Consider the following 24,262-nt stretch of genomic DNA (forward strand, 5'->3'; position numbering starts at 1 on the left):
TCCTGTCCACGGTCACTCCCGGGCCCTCTCTCTTTTGCTGACCCCCCCCCAACTTTTTACTGCTGTTTTACTTCAGTCTGTTTGAGAAGTTCATTCAAAAATGCGTCCCACTGTTGAAGGACAAAACAAGGGCTCATTTCCAGCACGACATGAACTCCCAAATGGTGTAAATATAATTGTGATTCCCACCGTGTGTCACTGTGGCATCTTGTGATTTAGAAAAGTATGTGAAGTATGGCATGTTCTGTCTTCATGACCGTCAAGCAAACACTGTAAAGGCCTTATGAATCATCAGGCTGTTAAAGGTGCAGTTCACAAGCCAAGATATCACTGTATTTACCTTTTTTTGTTACAAATTGAGGGTAAGCTGTAAATACCATAATGCACTGGTACTGTACATTCCCCATTTGAGAGTTTGAAGTCCGCAGTTTGTCGTCCCCAGTCAAAACTTTATCAGCTCGTGGTTCACAAAAAGGTTTTGCGTATCAAGGTTAAAAAAAAGAAGCATTCCACTACATTTGGCAAACTGCAGCAAGAATATTTGTGATTCTAGATATCGATATGGTGCATTCAGGCTTTTGGCTATGGGACCAAATTCAGCTGTACCAGCACTAAGGCCTCTCTGACTTCAGGACCAAAACCACTGAATGAACTAGCTGCTAGCGAGGAGTTCTTACAAAGAAAACTGCTCTGTGCGAAAACTTCTCCACAACCTCAGAGGCGCAGTGAGGAGACCCGTCACATTCTGATCAAATACCAAGACTTCCTGTTCAAGTGCAACACTTCCTTTACGTCACTGAACGTTTCTGCCACTCTGAACGCGTCGGATTCGCTCTGAGTGCGTCTGTTTCAGCGAACGGTCTCTGTTATCGTTACAGTATTGGTTATTTCACGGCCGATTGATCAAGAGTATCAAGTTTATGAACATTTTGAATAAAGTCGAAATCAAGACTAATGCTGCCTGTTTGTTCTTCTTTTACGGCTGAATTAATTATTTGATGATGTTCAGAACATGTAGGTAAGGGATCAAAACCGCAGCATAGAAATACTCCATCACAAGTTACTGCTTTCAGATTCCTGAAGTGAACGTTCAACAGTACGACAAGCGAACTGAATGACCCATTAGTGATAGAATTACATTAATCAGTGCTAATCAGTGCATGTCGTGTCACACAGAGCTAGTTGTTAAGACTGACATAAAGATATGAGTGTCTGTGGCTTTTATTTGAAATATGACACAAGCAGCAAATACATCTGGCAAGTCTCTCTCTCTCTGTCTCTCTCTCTCTGTCTCTCTCTCTCTGTCTCTCTCTCTGTCTCTCTCTCTGTCTCTCTCTCTCTCTCTCTCTCTCTCTCTCTCTCTCTCTCTCTCTCTTTAGAAAACTGCACTGGAGGGAAAACAGTGTGTTAACTAATGCAAAACTACATTTAATCATGTGCATATTACAGAAAAAAGTACCTGCATGTATGAACAGTTAATAATTAACTAATTTAAATCCAGTTGTAGCAGAATTCATATCACTTCGCTCTAAATTGACAATATATTCAATAAGCTGTCCTTGTGATCATCCTCGTTAGCTGTTTCAGGTGACAGACAGTCATTACGACTCTACTATAAATCTGATTGAAAGAATATTTTGTTAAATTTCTTTTTATAGTCATATTAGCCAAAGTCACCAGACGGGACCTCACAGTGTCTCCATCACTTCTGAACATCTGCACAAACGAAACTCTCAGTTCACAGTAAACGAACAAAAAGGTTGAGATGAAAACTAAAATGACTAAACAGCCTCAGAGCAAGATGAGGTAAAACATCAGATATTAGTGTTTCAGCTTTAGTGTTTCACTGACGTCACATTATATCATGTGATTTCTGGCTAAAGAGGAGGACAAAATAATCTGAACTCAGGGTCCACTCACTAGAGCTTTGAACCCCATCTCGCAGCCTCCATCAGCAGGTGGAGTTCGCTCAGTGACTCGCAAAGGACGAGTGGACCTCGAGTTCAGACCGTTTTGTCACCTTCTGAGAAACATTCATGAGCGAAACGATGCAGCTGCAGAGTCCAGCAGGATGAAGTCATTCAAGCCAAAAGGTTCACCTTCACACTCAGATCCTCAGTGCTCTTAGTAATAAAGTGCATCACTTTGATTGGCACGGATGTTTATGGCTGCAGCCGTCGAGGTAGCCGTGGACAGTTAGAGCTGAACTGATGGAGGACGAGTCCAGACGTTCAGTGTCGGCAGAGTTCGTCGACAGCGAAGAGAAGAAGAAGAGAAAGTGGAGAAGAGGGGGAGAAAAGATGAATGAAGTGCACAAAGGAGCAACAGTCCAGAATGACATTACCTGAGCACATCCGTCACAGATCTAAAAATAGCGAGCAGAGGTGGGGTGAGCAGAGGTAATTACGGTCATTGTGGAGAAACTCTCCTGCTAAGATTTCTCCTCCAGGAGTTTCATTGTCCCTCCCTCTTTCTGTCTCACTGCCTCGGGCGATTGTTGTGCGACAGCTGATACCTGACTTCTCTTTTGGTGACCTTTTGTTAAAACACAGAGGTTAGCTTTCACTCGCTAACGATACTGTCCGGCTGCTGTGTGTGGAGCACACGCATGCACACGCACGCACGCATGCACGCACACGCACAGAGCAGACACTTGGAACATTTTCTCACGGACAAAGCAGCTTCTTCTTGGTTTTTTAACCACACTTAACAGGTGATCTGCACTGCAGAGGTCTTACTAAACTGTTTTAATTTGACACACTGAAATAAATGATAGAAAATATGGCCTCAAGCAGCCATTCTGGGCTCGGTGGGCCAAATATTAAAGGAGCAGCTTTCAGGCTTCACAAAGGTGAGCAAAGTCACTTCAGCTGGTTTAATTCTGGTTAAACAATCAGACACTTTGAGAACTCAAAGTTCTGCCATTTGTGGCCCCTTCATCGGATCTGAATGAACCTCGGTGTGTGTGTTCAGGAGGAAGAGCAGGACGCCTCCACTGAGTCGAGTATGATGATTGGACAAACGAGTTATGGCCATTTTCCTGCTAAGAGATGGCGGCCATGTTTCTCCACCAATCTTGCTCATTTATGATAGAAATGTGGCTCTCAGTCACCCGATGCTGTATACGCTTGCTGCTGATAGAGTCAAAATCCACAAGATCTAGATTAGTAGTTTAGTAGAGCGCACTGAGCTGGACTCGTGTGTCCAGACTTAAAGTGTGAGGGGGCAGCTTTTCGAAAGTGACTTTTTGGGCCTTAATTACATCATATTACTTGGGAAGCAGTTGCACATCATGTCCAGTTATGGGGCCAAGTCTCATGTTTTTCGCTCTTTCCAGCTCACGGCATATTTAAGCTGCTGCAGCAGAAAAATAATTACATAAAAAAAATAAATAAATAATAATAATAATAATAATAATAATAAAAACAACAGGCCTTGAACCTTGTAATGAGACAGATGGATGCAGATGTGAGTGTATGTGTTCATACCTGCGCGATCAGAGCGTGGAGACGCACTTCGCCGGGCCTCGAGCGCTGCTCTTGGCCTGCTGGGGGATCACGGTCTGGGCCTGGAGGCAGTATTTGGCCTCATGGTTCAGCTCTTTGAGAGTCAGCTTGTGAGAACAGCAGTTCATCTCAAACACCTCCTGAGGAGGAGACGGGGAGGCGGGAGGGAGGCGATCAGTTTCACCCTGAGGACACGTTTCGATCTGGCTGCTCACGCCAGTCACTCTCTACATGACTAAAGTTGCTTCTTGGTGTTCTTCTTCTCTTTTTGTTGTCCTCCCTGTTCTTGTTTTTGTTGTTCTCCTTCTGCTCTTCCTCTTCCTCTTCTTCCTCTTCTATTTCGTAACAGCAGCGGTGGCATTTTAAAGGGAGTTTGTTTCTAATGTACACATGGAAGTGTTGAAGTGAAAATACCCTTTAATGTAATCATGGTGACGAGTCTTTCAGCGCTAAATTGATCATGAACAGCGTTGATAATTGTTCTTTATCTGATTCCAGCTTCTCCAAACTGAGGATCTGCTGCTTCTTCCTGTTTTGTATCATAAACTGAATCTCTCTGAAGTCACATTTATTGATGAAACCACCTATCGATCGACTGAAGAGAGAACTGACAGATTCATCGATAATGAAAATAACTCTTCATCGCAGCCCGAAAACCTTTATTTTACAGATTCATCATTTCTTTGGGAAATTTGGGGATTTTTTGAGGAAACGATGTCATTTTGGATGAACTATATGGAAAATAGAACTGACAGGAGAAAAGCTCAGTGTAATCCACAGGAAATATTCATTGATTATTCATCTCTTACTGGAAACTTCACTCTTGATCGACTGTGTGCTTCCCTGCAGGCACATTTCACATATTTGCATGTTCGGCTCACCTGCTGCGCTCTGACTGACACAGCACAAGTTCAGCCACTGAACACTATTTTTACTTGTAACTAGCAGATTCAAGTTTCAAAGACTCGCCTTTAATCTGTCACATATATTCAAGGCTGATGTGTCAGAAATCTGAAGGACTGTGAGTGTGTGCGTGTGCATGTGTGTCTACCTCCTCTCCGCTGGTGTGTATGAGGTAGATCTTGTATTGCAGACTGCTGTGCATCTTCCGGAGGTGCGGTTTCGGGGGCTTCACGCGGACCACAATCCCTTGCTCGGTGACGTTCAGCCTCAGCACAGGAGGGCTGATTTTGGCTGCAGGTATGAGAAATGATTGTTTAGAGAAAGCACAGAATCATCGTGATAAAAGAGGGACAAAGTGCAGCAATATTCTGTAGTTTTTATGTTTTTTTTCAGCTTTTTTTAGGTTTAAAAAGCTTAGTGTTTATTGCAATAGCATAAGCGACTGTACTGTACATATAGCTGTCGAATTACATTTCTTAAGTTTTGTGTTTAATTCTTACTGTTGCTTCTCCTTGAGTCAAATATTCTATATATTCCTGGTCGTTCTGCATAAAGAACTAGTTTTATCAGTGTCTGCATCAGTTGTAGAAGCGAGTAGACAAAGATGAGGGGATGCAGACGATGATGATGATGAGGAGGAGGAGGAGGAGGATAAAGACTCACTGTCCCAGCGTGGGCTGAATCTTGGGGAGAGAGCCCAGGCTGATTTGCTGGAGGGCAGGGAGGAAGCGTGCACTCTGGCGTAGTACCACTCTCTGGGCTCAGAGGTCACGCCGCTCAGGTCACACTGGAGCCTCTGGGTCCCCTGACAGCCGTCCACGTCCAACCACTGAGGCTCCCCATAACTGAACACAGAGAGGAGGGACGGCCACAGGTTAACTTCACTCTGTGCGGCATTCGGTAAGCCATATGAGGAGGGATCGCATCCTGCTTGTTAGCTAATGACCAAAATGCATCCCAGAGAGTGCAGGGCAGAGGGGTTTGTTTAGCCTGCCTGACTAACTGATCCTTTATCTGACTGAGGTTTGTGCATGTTTCATCTTTGATCTGTGATATTCTCTAAACGATATACGACAAACACTCAACTCTTTGCTATGTTGTCGCCTATATACAGAGAAGTGTCACCTTCATGATCGAAGCAACAACGTGGATTTGCAGAAGAGTTCTGTGTGGAGTTTGCATGTTCTTCCTGTGTCTGCAAGGGTTTCTCCCGTCGTCAAAGACAAGTCTGTCAGGTTCATTCTGCTGTCTGTGCCCTCGACCAGGGCAACAGACTAAAGCTGGTCCCACTGCTGCTAATGCTGAGATCCAGAGACGGATTTCACATCATTGATTCGTTGATTATATTTTGTATTATTAATCTGATTTTGCACAGTAACTAAAATTAACTGAACTGTTGTGGAGTAGAAGTATAAAGTGGCACAAACAGGAAATCCTCAAGTAAAGTGCAAATACAGCAAAATAATACTGAACCACAGTTCTTGAGGAGTAAATGTACTTAGTTACTGTACTTTCCATCACAGCTTCCATGTGATCGACTCTGTGATACCTTTCTTAACAAACAGTTCAGACTTTTCTTTTAAAATGATTCAATTTATCACTGATAATCACCCAAAGTTGACATGATATCACTGCACTGGTAAATTATAAATACACAAATACAAGCACACAAACAAACAAACATAACATGACAAGAGCTAAGTCACAAACAGACTTTAAGACGAGTGAAATCGATCATTTTCTTCTTTTCTTTTATTATTTTTTAATTGAGAAAATAATATTAGAACTATAATCTGCATCAACGGAAAAAAAGAAACAAATACTGAATGTTTGCACTATTTAATCTACTGTGTGTGTGTGTGTGTGTGTGTGCGTGTGTGTGAGGTCTTACATCTTCCACTGGACGTAGTACTGCAGGGAGGTGCTGTTGGTGGACGGAGTCCAGCGCAGGATGTTTTTATAGTCCACAGAGTCAAACCTCACCTGGGCAGGTGGAGCGAGCGTCACCAGAACTGAGGAAGTTAAAGAGCATCAATTAAGCTCATAAAAAGAAGTGAGTGGTCAGTAAAATGATGATGGTGGTTATTTTACAGAAGCTCTTTTCTAAAGAGGAAAACCTCTTTACAGTCAAACAAAGAAAAAATAAGTTCAAAAAATGAGTAAGACAACTTAGAAATGAGGAAAAGTGTTTAAAAAATAGAGTTTATTAAACACCAATAAATACAAACATCAGCTGAGGGTCAATATTTTAACACTGTGATCTGAGAGAAGCTGGAGGGACTGAACTGAATCAGTGTGACTAAACCCACATGACGTTAAACACGGACAAACAGAGGTTACCTTGCAGCGTGACAGCCAGGTGTCCCAGCAGCACGGCTCCGAGCAGCAGACGGGTCATGGCGTTGATGCTGTTGGTGGACGACAGACAGGCCAACGAACGCAAAGAGCCACTCTGGACTGATGCTGCAGGAAACCCCGCTGCCTTTAACATGCGCCGACTTCCTCTTTTAAATTCCATGATGTGTGGACACTCCCTGCGACGGTGCTGCAGGGTTTGACGGTGATTGATTTTTTTTCCAGAAGTACGTTTTTGTGCAACTTACATGTGACAGGATTCATTGCGAAACACTGACAGACGACTTTATGAGTGTCAAACCCTTCACATAATGATGCATTCACTGACTCTGCAGTGACAACACAAACTGCCCTTCACTTGGCCTTTGTTCAGTTTCATGTTTGAGTTTTCAGACACTAAACTCTGCTGCACTGACAGCAAACCCTCAGAGCAAACTGAGCTTCTTCTCACTCTGGATTTGACTGATGTGTTTGCTGAATGAGCGTCACTTGTTTTTCTTCTCTCAAGCAGACGTTTGAAGGTCTCATCTAAAATAAAGCAGGCATGAATGTTCCACTTTAACAGGCCGTTTCACAGCAGACGTGTTGACCTGTCTTCTGTGAAAAAGATGTTTTTAGACTCTTGAAAAGCAGCTTTGTGAGGACGAGTTTGACTGAACAGCCCTTTGTTTGCTCTCTGATGGTTTGAAGGATTACCATTTGTTACTGGACAAAGTTTTAACTATTTGCTGTCCAAACATTTCACTGGTTTGAGGGACACGTGTTTCATAATGACTGAGTGAACGTGGACGGAGGAGCGGAGACATCACATCTGCCTCGTTTCACTCACTTGTTTCCACTTCATGTAAATTATTATTAGATTGTTAATGGGTTTATATGTATTTACAGCAGCTGCTGAATTGTACTGTTATTGTTGTATCCTGCAGAACGTTTAGCTAAATCCTGATTGTACAAATTAAAATTCATATTTCACATCATTACAGTTAGACTGCATTTTATTTTTTTAAGTGTGCAGTGATTTTTAATTAAATTTTTCAACTTTCAACAAATGTATCTCTATTCTCATCTGTTGTGTTAATTTAGTGCAAATTTACAACTTTTCTAAGCAGTGTTAGTACAACTTTTAAGCCCTTGTCCTACAGAATTAACACAACTTAGGCGACTTTTGTCTCTCTCACAATGACCATCAGAATAAAGGCAAAAATGCCAAAAACTAACCTTTAAATGTAAAAAATAGTGCAGAAAAATGTAGCAAATGAGCAGTTTTTAAAGTTTAAACAGCTAAAATGTAAAAAACGACAAACCAGAAGTAACGGATGAAGGGTTTGAATAGAAGGTAAAGTAATGGTGAAAAAACCCTGTAAGTGAAAAAGTTTTTTAAAAGCTAAAAGTAGAGGATAACAGAGCATTCATGTGGTGTCAGAATAATTGGAAAATGAGTGATGATCTACTGGCAAAATTCATACGCCGCCAATGCTCCGCCAAGTCCCGACAACAACGTTGGTGTTCATGAGTCATAGCATGCAAAAAATGGATATACAATACCTGAACAGATGAAAAGGTTTTTTTCTGCTATGTTTCTGTGTTTGAGATCAGAGTCGGCAAGACGTGGGCTAATATACGCAGAAACATCCATCCATCCATTATCTATACCGCCTATCCCTTTCGGGGTTGCGGGGGGCTGGTGCCTATCCCAGCTACAATGGGCGAGAGGCGGGGTACACCCTGAACCAGCCGATTGCAGGGCCACATGTAAGGACAAACACACATTCACACTCACACCTACGGACAATTTAGAGTCATCAATTAACCTAATGAGCATGTTTTTGGTCTGTGGGAGGAAGCCGGAGTACCCGGAGAGAACCCACGCATGCACGGGAAGAACATGCAAACTTCACACAGAAAGGCCCCGCCTGACCCGGGGATCGAACCAGCAACCTTCTTGCTGTGAGGCACGCGCACTACCTGCTGCGCCACTGTGCAGCTACACAGAAACATACGAAAGTAAATGTTTGTTGGTGGTTCGTCAGCTAAAACTAAAGGATAAGTGGTTGACATGGTTGGCTGAAACACAGGATAAAGGGTTGAAAGTGATGAAACAGCTGAAGCAGTTAGCTAAGGGTAACGGACAGCCGTAAAGTGCTGAAAAAGCTAAATGTCGCAGATAAATTGTTTGAAATGTTATAACGTGCTAACATTAAAAGTAATTGTTAAAAATTGTTTGCTAAAATTTGTGGATAAACTATTGAAAAGGGCAAAAGTAACGGATTAATAGTTAAAATTATTAGCTAAAAGTGGTGGATAAATGGTTGAAATTGTTAGCTAACTGTAGAAGATAGATGGTTAAATGACACATTTACTACTGCTACAGGTACTAGTACCTGTATTTTAATTATACTGACCTTTAAATTATTAACTGAGTGGTGGTGCTGATGAAGAGGTACCTGAGTTCACCTCACAGGACAGCTGTCAGGCACAATCACTGCTGCAGATTACCAGAAACCCCTGAGATAAGCCATCATCAGCTGAGGACCCACAAAGAAAAGTGAAGTCTGTTATCGATCTTTACTGGAAACAGAAAAAAAAAGGGGAAGGAAACACAACACACAAAAGAGGTCTCCCTTGTCACTCAAACGACTGGTTTCAGAGGAAGGAACAAAGGGAGTTTCTCAAATGTCATGAACGTGGTGCCATGTGTGCTTCTTCCCTTACAGAGAAAGGACAGACTCTGACCAAGTGTTTGATTAATGGTTCTGTGCCGCAGCAGTAACGGTTTCTGTTTACATCCATCACAACATCCCTTCTTGTTTTTAACCACATCCTTCATTAGAACGGGACACGAAGAGAAAAAGGGAGACATTTTTAATTTAATTTGATCTTTATTGAAATGCTGAAATGCTATACAAAAGACGCAGGAGACGTGTCCGAAGGCACAGAGGTAGTAATGAAGTGAATACAGAGAAAAGGTCTTGATCAGATAGTTAGCGCTGACTAAATCAGAGACTTTAATGAGCTGACTGGTTTTCCAACATTAACTGGACTAAACAACACACTCAAACTTTATTGTAAAATAAGCAGCCAACGCCACAGATGAGGATTTCCACCTTGAAATTGCTGTGGACCAATGACAGTCCCACAAACAGGATTTCATATGTCACACATTTAAGGAACCAATCCCATTCTTTCATTTTCAATGACAGCAGAGGCGCGCTCTGTTTTTGGTCCTAAGCTGCAAAAGGAGAAATGGTTCATTTTGGACCGAAGGATCTGAGAACCTGACACTGAAAACTGGGGTTGGCAGTCGCTATTTTCCAGAAAAGTCTGCACAAAAAACGGACGGGATTTGCCACAAAACTGAAGCTTAACCCGTTCCATCCATCGATCCGAGGACACAGTGAGTACAAGCCAGATAATGTTAGCCAACGTTAGCCTGCGTGATGATTCCTGTCGAACATTTTACATGTCTTAGGATTATGATAAAGAACGTTACAGGTAGCTAAGCTGCTGAATTAGATGGCGGCTTTAAACTTAACGTGACTTTGTTCATGAGGAAAACATGTCATGACAAAGGTCGTCCTCACACGCTGCTAGAATAACGTTAGCACGATCAGGCTGGGTAATGGTAAAGTGCATGAAGCTTTCCCTCAGGGATTTCGGCCAGAAAGCAGCGTTTGAGTGTTTGATGCAGGTGAGGAGGTACGCTCGAGCTGCAGGCGAGTGGCGGAGGGGTGGGCGGAGATAGAGGCGGGGTCTATTTGTATATTCATAGATCTGTACATGCTAAATGAAAGCAGGTGTAGAGTTACATCTGAGCCATTGAAAGGTGAGAAGGGATTTTGTTCAAAAGATTTAAACATGTGTTAAACATGGACTTTGTGTGCTGGTTCATTTCAGACTGTGTTCATACATTCAGCACTTATTAACAGCAAAGCAATATGTATTCAAAAGCTTAGATGAAGGTATGGCACAACAAAGAGATCAGATCACTTTATGCTTGGTGCAAGACAGCCACTCATTTCATGAGAATTGACTGCAGCTCATAAAATGCATTAAATGCATTAAAAAAAAAATGAAACACACATTTATCTAAACAAATGTGATTTGAGGAAATGGCTAAACGGTGCAGTAAAGGAGGACGCCAACGACCTCCGACAGATCCGCTTTTTTTAGAGATCCAATCACAGATCAAATCCGTAAACTAAACCCGCTCCAAATATTCGCTTTCAGTCCGAAAAATGTCACATTACAGAAATTAACTGCACAAACGCAGAAGTACAAATAAGCACAATATGTCACAATATTCATGACATAACATTCCACAGTGAATACAGTATTTTGACCACTCAGCACAGTAACTGGTGAGTATAGTGATGCCGGCGTGCAGTTTAACAGTTACAATCTTAAATGTTAAAACATTTTTTCTGATAATGCTGCTGAGGCTTAAACCAGAGTCCTTGCATGTGCACACATGGTCGGCCAATAAAGCAGATTCTGATTACAGATAACTGTGTTTCCAAACAGCGATTACCTCAACGCCATGGCTGCAGCTTAGCGTGAAAACCGTGTTTTAAGTCACACTGGACAAAAGTGTCTGCCTCGTGAATGGAATTTATGACGCTAACACGAGGCGTTTTCTCACACTGGAGCACTGTGAAGGGTTGAATCGATCACAGGCTGCAGCGGCTGAAGCACAAATATCAGATATACCATTGTTAAAAACATTAGTGCACTGCTTACTTTATGATTTGACAATTACTTTGAGTTTATCTTACAACTGTAAGGCCATGCAGACTTCTTTTCCAGAGAGGCTACCTGTTGCCCTGCTTTGACATATTAAAGTAAACATGAAAAATTTAACTGATGACCAGAGGGAGGCTCCTGATTCTGCGTTTACTTGGCATTGACATGGAAATAAGACAAGTTTGAAACACCTAAAATTTGTAACCAGAACTCCCCTTTTCAGTTGTGATGACCGCAGGGTTGTGGGCAAAGTGCGTCATGTGACCTAATCAAACATTCAGTGTTCCACAACGTTCAGTTCCTGCGTCAGCCGCGGTAACCCTCGGTCTGCTCATTTGGGGCTAACTCCACGAACACCGGGCGTTTTTCATAATCAGAGGGGACATCGACTTCAGGCTCATCTTGATCCAAGCTGCCCTCTATGTACACGGGTCCTTCGCCATTACTTACCTCCATGACATCACACACACCTTCCTCCTCAGCTGGCACCCCGATGCGCAGCCGGAGGTCAGGCTCAGTCGAGGAAGTGACGGCAGGTGTGAATTCTTTGTCTTCTTTCTCTGATGGCGTTGACAGTAGAGGCGTGGGTGAGACGGGCTCCACTTCTGGCACTAAGACCGACTGCTGAACCACTCCGAAAGTCTGCTTCAGTCGACCGGTGAACGTCTTTAAGGCACAAAGAGGAGTGGTTAGATTAGCGTTGAAATTTCATCAAAAAAGTTCCTTCAGAGGGGATGCAGCAGTTGAGCTGAGCATACATACCATAGAGCCTGGGAAAGAAGTTGTGGGTTTGGTCTTTTTCTTGTACAACATGAAGAGGATAATAACTACTGCAATCAAGGCCAAGACGACGACCACGATGATGTAGACGTAGGTGTAATCTAGACAAAAGAGACGTAAAAGTAAATACATGTACAGACGGGCTGAAACTCTGACCAAACTCTCATTCGCTGGCGTTTCTGTATATCTCCTCTGTGTACCGCCCCCTGGACACCATCGAGGAGATGGGTCACAGGAGCATGTTAATCATAGACAACCCCTCCCACCCCCTGTGGGGGCCTAAGCAGCTCTTTCAGTAACAGACTGCTGCATCCAAGAGACAGAACACTTACGCAGGTCCTTCATCCCAACAGCCATCAGACTGTTTAGTATTAAAACAAGTTACATGTCAGGTTTAACAACCTGTTCAGCGCTGACACGGCAGCATGGCTGTCACGTATCTGAACAACCCTGAGTGGAACAAACAAGCAAAGACATAAAAACTTGTACTCAACCGTTTGGCTCATGTGGAGGTGTTCCTTCCGGCTGGGCGCAGTACTGCTGTGTGCCTTGAACTAAGATTTTCTGTATCTCGCCTCGGACCTTCAGACAGGGTTTCTCCTGAGCAGGATCCACTGTGAGCATCCCCTCGCACACACTGTCCTCACAGATGAACCTCTGGTGTAGCTCCCTCTGAACACACGACACACAGCGAGGCTCCGTTTCAGCAAAACTTCATCGAAGTCATTTGTTTGCACGTTGCACAATGATGGTCAGCAGCTGTACTATTACTAACTAATACCGCATTAACTGCAGCTCATTTCCTCTGCAGCTACTGTTTCATCAATGTCATCAACTTTAAAGATGTGAAATTCTGTGCAGTCTGACCTGGTTGGTGACCACGATGTCGTACTTAAATTCAGGTAGCCACTTGCTCGCCGCTGCATTGTGGCTTTTCTTCTTTCGACGAATTGCGGGTTGCTTGCGAGACGTCGGCTGGTGGTACAGCAGCCAGGGATGCATGAAGCTGAACAGGACGCTGCCGTCCTGCTGGGCAGTTACGTTAACTGGTGGGAAATCCACAGCACCTGGAGACCAACATGAAGATGGCTTAGTTGGTGGCTGACTCTCCTGTTGGAGACATACTGAGGAATGTTATGCATCTCACTCAAACACATTGTATGCATCCTCAAGGCCTCACAAACACGCATTTCATCCCCATGAAACATTTGCAACGCACCTTGTTTACGTTCATGTTAATATAATATCAGTGCAGTAAAGGTGTATTTTGTGAGTGTAAGCTCGGTGAATACGGACATCATCACTCACATTTCTGATGCGCTGGCGAGTCCATGAAGTAGCTGAAATGGATTCCATCCTGAGGAGCGGGATCAGACTCATTGAGTCCAATCACAGCAGTTACAGTTAGATAGTAGTCATCGCTCGGGTCAGACAGAAAGGAAACATCAGCTTGTAGGTTTGGTGAGTCCACCAAAAGCACACTTGGAGGGCTGTGGACACAAATGAGATGAGAGAAACTTGGTCAACAGAAAGAAGAGATGATTTTAAAAAAACATAGTTCTAAGCAGGCAAACACAGATATTTAGCAGGTAAAGAATTCAAAGAGAAACACATTTATGTCTAACCGTGTCATCGCGCCTATATCGACTCTGAATTTAAGAGCTGGCAACAACTGGTCGTAATTCCACTTCACGACGTTGTGCAGATTATGGCAGTCGAGGATCACGTCGGTCGGCGGCTCCACTGTGGAAACAGGAACACAGATGTCAGACAGCAGATCTCCTGAATGTCTTCAAACAGCAGACCAAAATTAGGAATTTAATGTCAGGCTGCCAATTTTTAGCATGTAGGTCATTTAAAGACTCTCAGCTCAACTGTGTCACTGCCCTCATTGTGAATTTGAGCCTGTTGAAGTCAGGGAGGCTCCATATTTTTAAGAAACCTAAACTCCCCACTAGAGGGCGCTGGCACACAACATATTCTTGGTGGGGCTCTCACAGTGGGCGTAAGTGTTTTTCCAAACACAGACACAGTGGCCTACATAACTTTAAATGCACCACAAGCCCAAGAGCACAACGTCAGGAAATATTTTGGCTCTCACATCAGCACAAATTGAAGATTAAGATCATTGGCCAGAGCAGACTTTATCTGGACACTTTAACAGCACTGGAGAGCTCCTTCAGCGACAAACTGCTTCACCCAAAGTGTGTGAAGGAATGCTATCACAGGTCCTTCCTTCCTGCAGCAGTCACACTCTACAACCAGCAGTGCTCCCAGTAGACCACACACTCACAAAACTTTCAATGACTGCACTATAATACACATTAACTGTGAAAATATTTGCTCAGGTGAATTTCAATTTAAGGTGCAATATATCAATTCCTATGTGCAATATAGGAACCCATTCACTATCAATACTCCAGTCAGGAGTACTATCATTCAATGTGCAATGTCAGTACTGATTGTTCATATTCATATCAATGTGCAATGTTCTTATCAATGTGCAATATCAGTATTGTTTGTTCATATTTCATTATTCCTTGTTTATATTGTTTGATTTGATATTAAATGTCCTTTTTACTGATGCCCTCTATGTTTGCTATCCACTTTTGCTGCTGTAATACCTGAAATTTCCCCACTGTGGGACTAATAAAGGTATATCTTATCTTATCTTATTGTCTTTAATGTTGCTCGTGAGGAGATAAAGGGCTGCTTCACTCCTGAACTGGACTCTTTAATCTGCTGCCAGAAACTGAATGCAATGTCTCTGCAGTCTGACACCGACTAGAAGAAAAAAAAAGACGTTTCCTAATAGCCTCCTCAGTGCAAACACTTCCTCAAACCCAAACTTGTGCAAGCAAAGCACAAAAAAAACAGACTGTTTTCTCTCTTTCCCTCTTAGAAACTGATCAGCGACTTGATGTTTGATTTCATTTCAGCAGAAGGACTATGTGATATTAAAGGCAGGGCTGAAGAACTGCAGATACCAGCTCTTTCATCCAACCGGACATTTCATCGGTTACAGGAAGGACGTATTTCACCGCAAGCAAACACACACACACACACACACACACACACACACACACACACACACACACACACACACACACGCACGCACGCACGCACGCACGCACGCACGCACGCACGCACACACACGTGATTTCTCTGCTTACTCCTCCTTTTTATTTTTCATTTTTTCGCAACAAATCATCAAATTTAAATCCCCAAACATCTCCCACATGTCACAATAAAACTGCAACAACTCTATTTCATATTAGATAATAAAGCCTTTTTAGCATTGTTTTGTTGTGGCAACACCAGGCAATGGCCACCATGTTTGCACATTTATCATGAAAGCAGAAATACTTGTTTCCATGAGGCTGGCATATCACAACTTTGTAGTTCTCTGTCAATATTAATGGCGCCAAAACGGCTGGTTTAAATGACAACGCCAGCTCAGACTGGGAGTACATTTTAAAGAAAGGAGAGGAAAGAACAAAAGGTACAACCAAATTTGGCCTGGTGTGGCACTGCACGGCTCAGCAAAGATAAAGGTTTCAGTAAAGTTTTGGATTAGTTACTGAACACATCTTCACTCACATTCATGAGTCCCCTCCGTAATCATAAACCTTGAGAGAAAATACAAAAGTACCTTTTGGTTTCGCTTCCTCTGAACGAACATTTACATGCCTGCACGTGATAAGATGCGCCCACACAAACAGACGGGCTCACAAACAAACTGAGATGAGAGCGAAACAGAAATCACAGGAGCACATGTGCTGTAAAAGAAGTGACAACCGCAACAGTAAAGTTGGTCACTGAGGGCTGTCACCACAGGGCTGCTCACGACACACACAGAGACACACACACACATTTCATTTCACAATTTTAACTTCTGTTTTTACTTTCTAGCAGTTTGATAGTTTCTGTGCACAAGCTGCAGGTGCAAGATGTCTATATTGCCCAATTTGCACAGAAAAATGCACAACTTAAAAAATAAAACATTTAAATTGAGTGATTTTCAAAAGCTTCTTTATAGTTTTTATCTTAAGTTTACTGATCTCCAGGCTGAGGAAGGGCACACGGTATTTTCTAAAGACTGAGCACATTTTTATCTTGATTGTGTTGCAAGATTTGTGCATACAAATCAAAAAACCTCTTTCAGAAGCAGGAGGAGCGAGCTGATGCTATCAGACTTAAAAAGGAGGTCACTGAACACAGACACAAAATGACTGAAACCGTCCTTCAGTGCTGCTAAAAAACACTTTCAAAATGAGTTCATATGCATTTTAGGTGCCCAGTGAAACGTTTGTTTTGCATAGAAAGTAATGGCAGGAAGCTAAGTCTGACAACTTGAAAATGCATGACAAAGTAAATATAAATTTACATTATCCACGCTTCATCGTCTGTTCACATTACAGTACTTTCACTATATAGCTCAGTACAAAAGTTGGTATTTTATCTTGATGTTAATACCTAATGATATTTCCTTGTTATTCAACGTCTGCCTTCCTTATTAACTTTGCTGTTGTAAATTGTACATTTGATATTGTTATATCCTTACTCTGATCGAGTTTGCAAATAATTGGAGAAGCAACTGTTTGATACTTTCAGTCAGAATGAGCATTCAGCTCGACCACAGCCACTGACGGCAAAAGCTTCACAGAAGAAGAGAAAGGAAATACAAGAGATGGGACGATAAAGACGTGGACTCAAACTGCACAACGCACAAGTTCACACGCAACAACCATGCATCAACTTTTTAACAACATATAACAGCGAGCCACAAGACCCACAAGAGAACAGATGAGATTTTAAAGTAAATCAGGAACTGACCAAAGATACTCCTTTTCAGCAAATTAGCTCTGGTTCTTGACTCAAACCGGCTACTGGGGCTACAACTGAAGACCATTTTCACTGCTGATTAACCTGTCCATTAGTTTCTTCATGAATTTATTAGTTGTTTTGTCTATAAAATGCCAGAAAATGGCAAAAAACACAGATCGGTGTTTCCCAAAGCACAAGATGACATCCACAAATCTTTCTTTCAACCCAAAGATATTCAGTTTACGGTCATAGAGGAGTGAAGAAAGCAGAAAATATTCACATTTAAGAAGCATGAATCAGAGAATTAGAAAAGAACCATTGTAATCAAGGATGCACCATCAACTGGACAACTGACAACGCACAACCGAAGCTAACTGTAGTAGCAAAATGGCAGATCATATTGATTATCTGTAAGCTTCTGTTCTGTTATCACAGGTATTTCTATCCAAAAAACTAGCACGGACCAACCACTAATGATGAAAAAGATGTAGACGTCTATTACGTGTGAGACAAACAGTCGTTTCCATCTGCTCTTTTCAACCTGACAAACCCAATGGTGTCATCATAGTTCGCACTTCAGGTCTTGGAAAACAAAATGTTTTTTGGATCCAGCTGGGAACCAAATTTTCTAGTTTGGAGGCAATTTATTTTAGCTCAAAATGCTCCACAGTTCAAAGTTATGTGTGCAAACTGGAGCTGAACCTGCTCCTTGTTGGTGGGTACCATCACAATTACAAATCAGCTGCTAACAATTTTAACAATTTTTTTTTTTTTTTTTTGGTCTGTAAAATGGGAAAGTCTAAAATTCTCACCACCATCTGAAGCAGCAGCTAGCATCTGAAGATTTCTTCTTCTATCCAACAGTCCAAACCCAATAACATTCAAATTAAAATAAGAAAAAAAAACAGAGAAAAGTTGAACATCCTCACAACTGAGAAGTTGAAATTTGGTCATGTTTTATTAGAAAGAAAATACTCAACCCATTAATCGATTATCATAACAGTTGCTGATTCATTTTCTACCAACACACTAATCAATTAATCAACCATTTGTTCCTTCTCTGGTTGACTGCTTTCACTTTGACTCTGTGTTAGAGGTTACACACCCAACCTTACACTTCTTAACACTGTCAGTTGTTTTGTTTCCATCCTCGCCCTGTTTCCACAACATGCACAGCGATTATTAGGTGAGACATGACACTTTAATGTGAGGATCTATTCAAAGGCATAAATTAAAGCAAAGTCGGAGGTAAGGTGTACAGTGTTTCCTCTAGGATCTTTTTCAGCAGCGGGGGCAGGCTCTCCGGGGAGCCATGGTGGCGTAAACAAATGACACTTGACTGCAGATTTTACTTTTACAACCTATATTGAATGGCTAGTTGAAAATTGCTTTTTAAAGACTGAATGTGTGTGTGTGTGTGTGTGTGTGTGTGTGTGTGTGTGTGTGTGTGTGTGTGTGTGTGTGTGTGTGTGTGTGTGTGTACGTGCGCTGTGTCTGTAACCCCTGCTCCTCCCCCTCCTGCTCAGTGCGTACACACTGACCCTACGTTTACACGTAGTAGGGTATTTTGGAAAATGGATATTTTGGCCCCTCCATTTTCAAAAATAACATCATGCACACAGCATCGTTTGCAAAAATGTTGTTGTTTACATGAACCCGGATAAATACGCCGTCAAGCGCATCATAACTATGCCAAACCTATGGGCGCGAGTGTAAACATAGGTCACTCACATGACGTTAAGTATTTTCGGTCGCATGTTGTGACGTTTCAGAACCTAAAACGCCGTTTAACCCGGTTTACACGCCAACACATAACCGCCGTTTTCAGAAATCAGAATTCACTTTGGCCGGAGTTTTTCAAAATCATTGTTCTCCGTGAAAAAAACTTTCAGTTCGCGTGTAAACGAGAGGCCAAACCGCATGAAAACATATGCGTTTTCTCTAAGTGTAAACATAGGCTGAACCCACCACACATCATGTAGTTGACCAATCACGTGCAGCTTAAATGGAAAAAAAGTCAAAAAAACAAAAACAAAACACACACACACAAAAGAAAACCAAAGGAAAGGAAAGAGACTTGTTTAGGTTCACATTAAAAGCTGCACCATTTTCAAAAATATTAACAAAAAATTCTCTCATTACTGAATCTGAAGCAAAATACACAACACTGACAATTTTCAACATCTCTAGCTTCAAACACACCCTGCAGCTACGACTTACAGGGCATGAACATGCACTGCAACTTACTCTTAGCAAAATTCTTTTTTTTTTTAAAGTTAGTCTCTTTCTCACAGATATATATATATTGCACTTTAAATAGAATTTTCAAAAAACAATATGGGTACCAAAGGATATGGTACCCATATATATGGGTGCAGTCACCTGCTCCACGTCTGTGGCTGACGATACTATTCCTTTCCTCTTGCATGTCATAGCAAGAGGAGAAAAAAACTCGAATTTTTTTTTTTTTTTTAAATTGTTCACAGCAAAAAATTCGAATTAATGGTGGCCCGCCACTCCTAAATGAATGCAGAGGAAACACTGGTGAAGATTTTCTTGGAAACCCCCAGCCAAGCTCTGCTGTTCTTCACGGTGACTCATCACAGTTGCATTCATGGCTTCAGGGATATGCAATCAAACATCTCTGGACTGAGACCGCACAACATTATGACCGGCTGACAATATGTTTAGCTGCAGAAACACACCTAGAGCTTGTGAAAGCCACAGCGGCACATTCAAACCCACGCAGTTTGTGATTATACAACAGAGGTCCACAGTTATGCCCACAAGACCTCTCACATACACAGGATACGGTACACAAACCGTGACCACACCACACTGTATCACATCTCTGAATGACAGGATGTCTGCGAATTCTCAGTCTTACAAATTGCGTGTAGTTTGCAGTCCCTCACTGTGTAGCTACACCACCCAGAAACGCAGGACTACATCACATTTTTGACACCTCTGGAGCTCTCACTGCTTTAATTTCTAATCATAAAAATATAACCATAATGTGGCCAGTTAGGAGTGACTTCCCCTTCTAGGACGCTTGACAAATACAGGCCCAGATCCAGAATATTAATGTGTAAAGATACGATTAGAGAACAGCAGCTCAAAGCAGGCAAGCAAAAACGCTTCAAGTGCTTTGCAGGCGATTACTTTGCAAAGGATTTCAATTCCTCTCCATAATTTCACTTCATCTGTCGGGAAACTCTGATTGCTGCTGTGTTAAACAGGAAAACCTCACCCATGATCTGTCTCAAACAGTTTTACTATTTTTGTCATCAATCCTTCACTCATTTAAATATCAGGGCTGCAATTAACAATTATTTTCAAGACCCATTAATAAGACAAAGAAAAGCAGAAAATGGTCACACAGCTGAGAAGCTGGAATAATGGAAATGATTTTTAAATGCACAGTATGCATTTCCACATTAAAATGCCTAAAAAAAACCTTATGGTGCATATTTTGTTGTGCAGTTGTGCTCTCACATTATCCAAAATGTTTCAAACCCACAGAAATCCAAAGTTTTATTCAAGGTAACGTTGCACTTGCAGACACAGGACACATCACAGAGTGAGAACGGAAGTCAGCAACTAAACGTACCATGAACAAAACGTTCACACAAAACCTCTTCGGTGAACAGATGGATTTTAATCAGCAATGGTTGTTATTTAACAATGAAGACATCAACTCCCATGATCCCTTGCTGCATCTCAACCTCATCAAACTACATCTGATTCATTAAAGTATGACATTTTGCATAGATGACAAGCGGGCCTTCGAGGTGGTCAGGGACAAGCTGCTGCTCACTCTACACTGCTGACCACAGATCAGCTCTGTGGTCTGCATGTCGCTGCACTCATTATGGAGTCAGGCTGCACTAATGCTTGTGCTGAGTGCTCTTTGCTTCAGATCGCATCGCTGACAGTGCATTACAGCATCCAGTGAGTAGAGTTTGTAAAGGTTATCCGCACAGATTGCAGAGAATCGATTCACGTTCACTTGATGCCACCTAAAATGATTAACGAATTAAATTGGTTGTGCTCCAAAAATGGTCATTAAGGGTTTTTTTTCCCCCCACCATCAGCAATAGTCCTATTCCAGGCATTAGTACACTGGTCTGGGACCAATATTAGATCTAAATGCATAGAGCTGAGGAGATGTGCTAATTTGGTCTGAGACTGAAAAGATATGGACTGAACATCCTGCTGGTTGTTGCACAGTCTATGCTGCTGTGAATTCTGTTTTCTACTTTAATCACCCTAGAATATCCTCCACCCACCCTGCACCACTTTCCACTAGCATTATCAGTGTCATATGGCAACTGAAGCAAAACGCCAAAGGTTAAAGAAGTGCATCCAATTTGCAGCCGTTTCTAAAAAGAAACGAACATGTGCAGCACACAATATTAACCTCTGAGTCCATTATTGCATCCATGCATGTTTGGCTTCCGCAGGGTTGTGTTACTAAATGACTCTGCTCACGTCTTTTTACAAGGAAAAGTGGACAGCTCTGCAGAAACGCATCACACAAAATGTCTTGGGTAATACTGAAATGTACAAAGAGGAAATAACAAAAGCCACAAAAAGAGAAGGCAATTTTACTTCAGCAGAAGATCTGTTCCAGCAAAAAGAGTCTGTTTGATTAAATGCACGTAATTCTGCTGTTTGACAGCTCATTTGTGATTATGTGGCCTGCAGAGGAGTTCAGGTAGACGGTGGTTTCAGAGATACCATCCAACAGCGGCCCGGCCATCAAACTAACCGTTGGACTGTGCTGTAAGCAGCTTCACAGCACCAGTCTGGCCGGTCGTCTTCACATAAATTCGAGAAAAGGACACAAGTGTCACATAATATGATCTCATCCTCGGAAAAAAAAAAAAAAAAAAACTATTTAAAGAGTGGATCCAGTTACAGAAAAAGGCTCCCAGTGCCTGACAGCAGGCACGGCGCTGGTAGCTAACGTTAGCCGGGATTCACCGTGTTTACCAGCGGACCGTCCTCATTTCACTTCGTTCAACAAAACAGGCGTGACGTGCCAAACGCAAGCCGACATTTAGACTGCATTACTCATGTTGTGAATCGTGTGACACATTCTGGTATATTTGGAAGTGCTGGGATGCGGGTACCTGGTTAATATTACGATTTTAGCACAGATTGATTTAGCTAACACATCAAAAGTAACGTAGCTAACTTACCGTGGGCCGCTACAGCTTGAAGCAGGACGATAACGAGGAAAACATAATGAAACATAGCCAGGTCCATTTTCAAATGGAAAGAAACTGCTTGCCCTTTGTCCTCAGAGTCTGTGTCTCAGGGAGACACCAAATGATCACACGTCTCTTTGCGGAACTGCAGAGACAACAGCTGAACGTCTCCCACGCCAGCGGCTTCTCGCTCTGATCCGCAGGACAAACGAATTCGCCTTTAGCTGCTTTCACAAACCTCGTAAATTTACGCTTCCAAGTACCGAAGAGACCAAATTTGCTGCCGTTTCAACAGAGATATTACGATTTATAAAGCTGAACACAGTAATGCCACTTGTCTGACAAAGTTAGCAACTGTGGTGCGATTAAAATCCCACTGTATTTCTTAGTTCAGTATTCATCATTTCTTTGTTATTAAGTGACGCTCAAGACCGTCTAACATAAGTCCGACAGCACGTGAAAGCAGCAAAAGTGTGTTCAATGTGACGACATCGGGAAATTCCTCCTCCTATTTTTTTTTTTTTTTTTTCAAAGACTGCCTTTTCCTGTCAGGAAAGATAATCATGCTCTATGATAAACTTGATTAACTCATGTGTTCGGCCTAACTGATACAGCTTTATTTTTATTATCATTATGAAATTATTAAAAATTACTTTCAATGCAGTTATTGTGGTTAATATGACTTTCACATACACAACAGAGTATGTTTTGAAATACAATTGACAAAATGCCAATTTATCTTTGGCTTTTCACGACTATCCCTGTATGGGATTTCTGACAAAAGTGTATCTATATGAAATGGACTTCCATTACTATGTGTAAGATACAACATAACAATTGAGAAAATAGATGATCTGTGGGATCCTCTTAGCTTCAGCTTTGCTCTGATTAGAACAAACATGAAGTAGCCTAATGTTTGTATACAGCAGCCAAACTCAGTCTGCACTTGATGTGAGTTACAGCCTCCTCTATGCGATACTTCCCACATCCTGACGTCAGCTGGATGTGGGATTTTTTCCTCCCCATCCCAGCCTCAAACTGACGCATTCACATATCAGCTCTTCAACAGCAACTTGAGGTGAGTTACACCCCAGAAAACTGGGAAACTTATTGTGTGCTAGCACTGATGATCATTTAGTGTACTTTAACAACTGTTAAAAATGCATGTTTGTGTCCTGCAGTAAACTCTGTAGTCTGGAAAAGGGAACAGACAGCCAAGCCGGCTGTATATTCTCATGTTACATTACATACCTTGTGCATTCCTGTGTCTGTGTTATGTAATAGAAAAATTCTGGCTGTTCAGATGGAAAACCTTAAAAAGTGTCACCGATCACAGCACTGCAGCTACTTCTGACGCTGGATATAAAGCCTTTATGTCACAGTAGGATGTCACTTGTCATCCTACTAAGATTCTCCTCAGAATAAATGACACAGTGGTGAACGTACTTGTTTCATTGCCTTTTAACAAGGCAAACATCACCCCTGACCCACAAAAACAATTCGTTCGCCTAATATTTGAGGTTTGAGTCACCTAAAGTCCAAGTCTGTGATTCATAGATAAGCCAGATGTGTGGGCAGACGCTCATCCCTTTTTATCAAAGTGGGTAGAAAGTCTTTTCAGCTAGGACACAGAAAGCAATATACTTTACTGCCATACACGACTGTGACGTAACATAAAGAGGTGTGGAGTGAAAGTTCATTAGACAGAGAAGCTTGGCTGGGTATCGGGACTGGGTATTTTTACAAAAACAGAGATGTATTTAAAGGAATGCTCAACATTTACTTATGCTTATTCACTTTCTTGCCAACACTATGAGAAGATCAATTCCACACTCATTTTTGACTGTTAGCTTAGCATAAAGACTGGAAATACAGATTTACTGGCTGTCACTTGCTGGACTTTTTCTTGGTTGGTAGCAGTAACTTCCTGAATTTTCC

At 42.0% G+C, this 24,262-nt stretch overlaps 2 protein-coding genes across 2 annotated transcripts; both read right to left on the reverse strand.

The window, feature by feature from the left end:
- Positions 1-1,881: 1,881 nt before the first annotated feature.
- On the reverse strand, positions 1,882-6,844 carry il22ra2 (interleukin 22 receptor, alpha 2). Its single transcript, XM_070977579.1, has 6 exons — positions 6,750-6,844; positions 6,301-6,421; positions 5,073-5,254; positions 4,558-4,700; positions 3,489-3,646; positions 1,882-2,207 (listed from the first exon to the last, which is right to left on the reverse strand). Exons 1-5 carry the CDS (start codon positions 6,805-6,807, stop codon positions 3,497-3,499), a joined length of 654 nt encoding a protein of 217 aa, XP_070833680.1. The 5' UTR covers positions 6,808-6,844; the 3' UTR covers positions 1,882-2,207; positions 3,489-3,496.
- Positions 6,845-9,623: 2,779 nt separating this feature from the next.
- gdf10b (growth differentiation factor 10b) lies at positions 9,624-22,528 on the reverse strand. Its single transcript, XM_070978171.1, has 7 exons — positions 22,316-22,528; positions 13,910-14,027; positions 13,593-13,774; positions 13,152-13,351; positions 12,779-12,956; positions 12,267-12,385; positions 9,624-12,170 (listed from the first exon to the last, which is right to left on the reverse strand). The coding sequence occupies exons 1-7, from the start codon at positions 22,380-22,382 to the stop codon at positions 11,811-11,813; spliced, it is 1,224 nt and encodes a 407-aa protein (XP_070834272.1). The 5' UTR covers positions 22,383-22,528; the 3' UTR covers positions 9,624-11,810.
- Between the last annotated feature and the right edge of the window lie 1,734 nt (positions 22,529-24,262).

This window comes from Chaetodon trifascialis, chromosome 13 (assembly GCF_039877785.1).
Source record: "Chaetodon trifascialis isolate fChaTrf1 chromosome 13, fChaTrf1.hap1, whole genome shotgun sequence".
NCBI classification, from domain to species: domain Eukaryota; kingdom Metazoa; phylum Chordata; class Actinopteri; order Chaetodontiformes; family Chaetodontidae; genus Chaetodon; species Chaetodon trifascialis.

What these genes read in the sequence shown, in the direction of transcription:
- gdf10b (XM_070978171.1), bottom strand. Translation starts at nt 22,382, where the DNA reads ATGGACCTGGCTATGTTTCATTATGTTTTCCTCGTTATCGTCCTGCTT. An exon ending in CTCGCCAGCGCATCAGAAAT is followed by an intron (nt 13,352 to 13,592) that starts GTGAGTGATGAT and finishes GTTGGTCTCCAG; the next exon opens with GTGCTGTGGATTTCCCACCA. An exon ending in CTTCTTTCCCAGGCTCTATG is followed by an intron (nt 12,171 to 12,266) that starts GTATGTATGCTC and finishes TGTGCCTTAAAG; the next exon opens with ACGTTCACCGGTCGACTGAA.
- il22ra2 (XM_070977579.1), bottom strand. Translation starts at nt 6,807, where the DNA reads ATGACCCGTCTGCTGCTCGGAGCCGTGCTGCTGGGACACCTGGCTGTC. An exon ending in CCTGGCTGTCACGCTGCAAG is followed by an intron (nt 6,422 to 6,749) that starts GTAACCTCTGTT and finishes TAACTTCCTCAG; the next exon opens with TTCTGGTGACGCTCGCTCCA. An exon ending in ATTCAGCCCACGCTGGGACA is followed by an intron (nt 4,701 to 5,072) that starts GTGAGTCTTTAT and finishes TCATACCTGCAG; the next exon opens with CCAAAATCAGCCCTCCTGTG.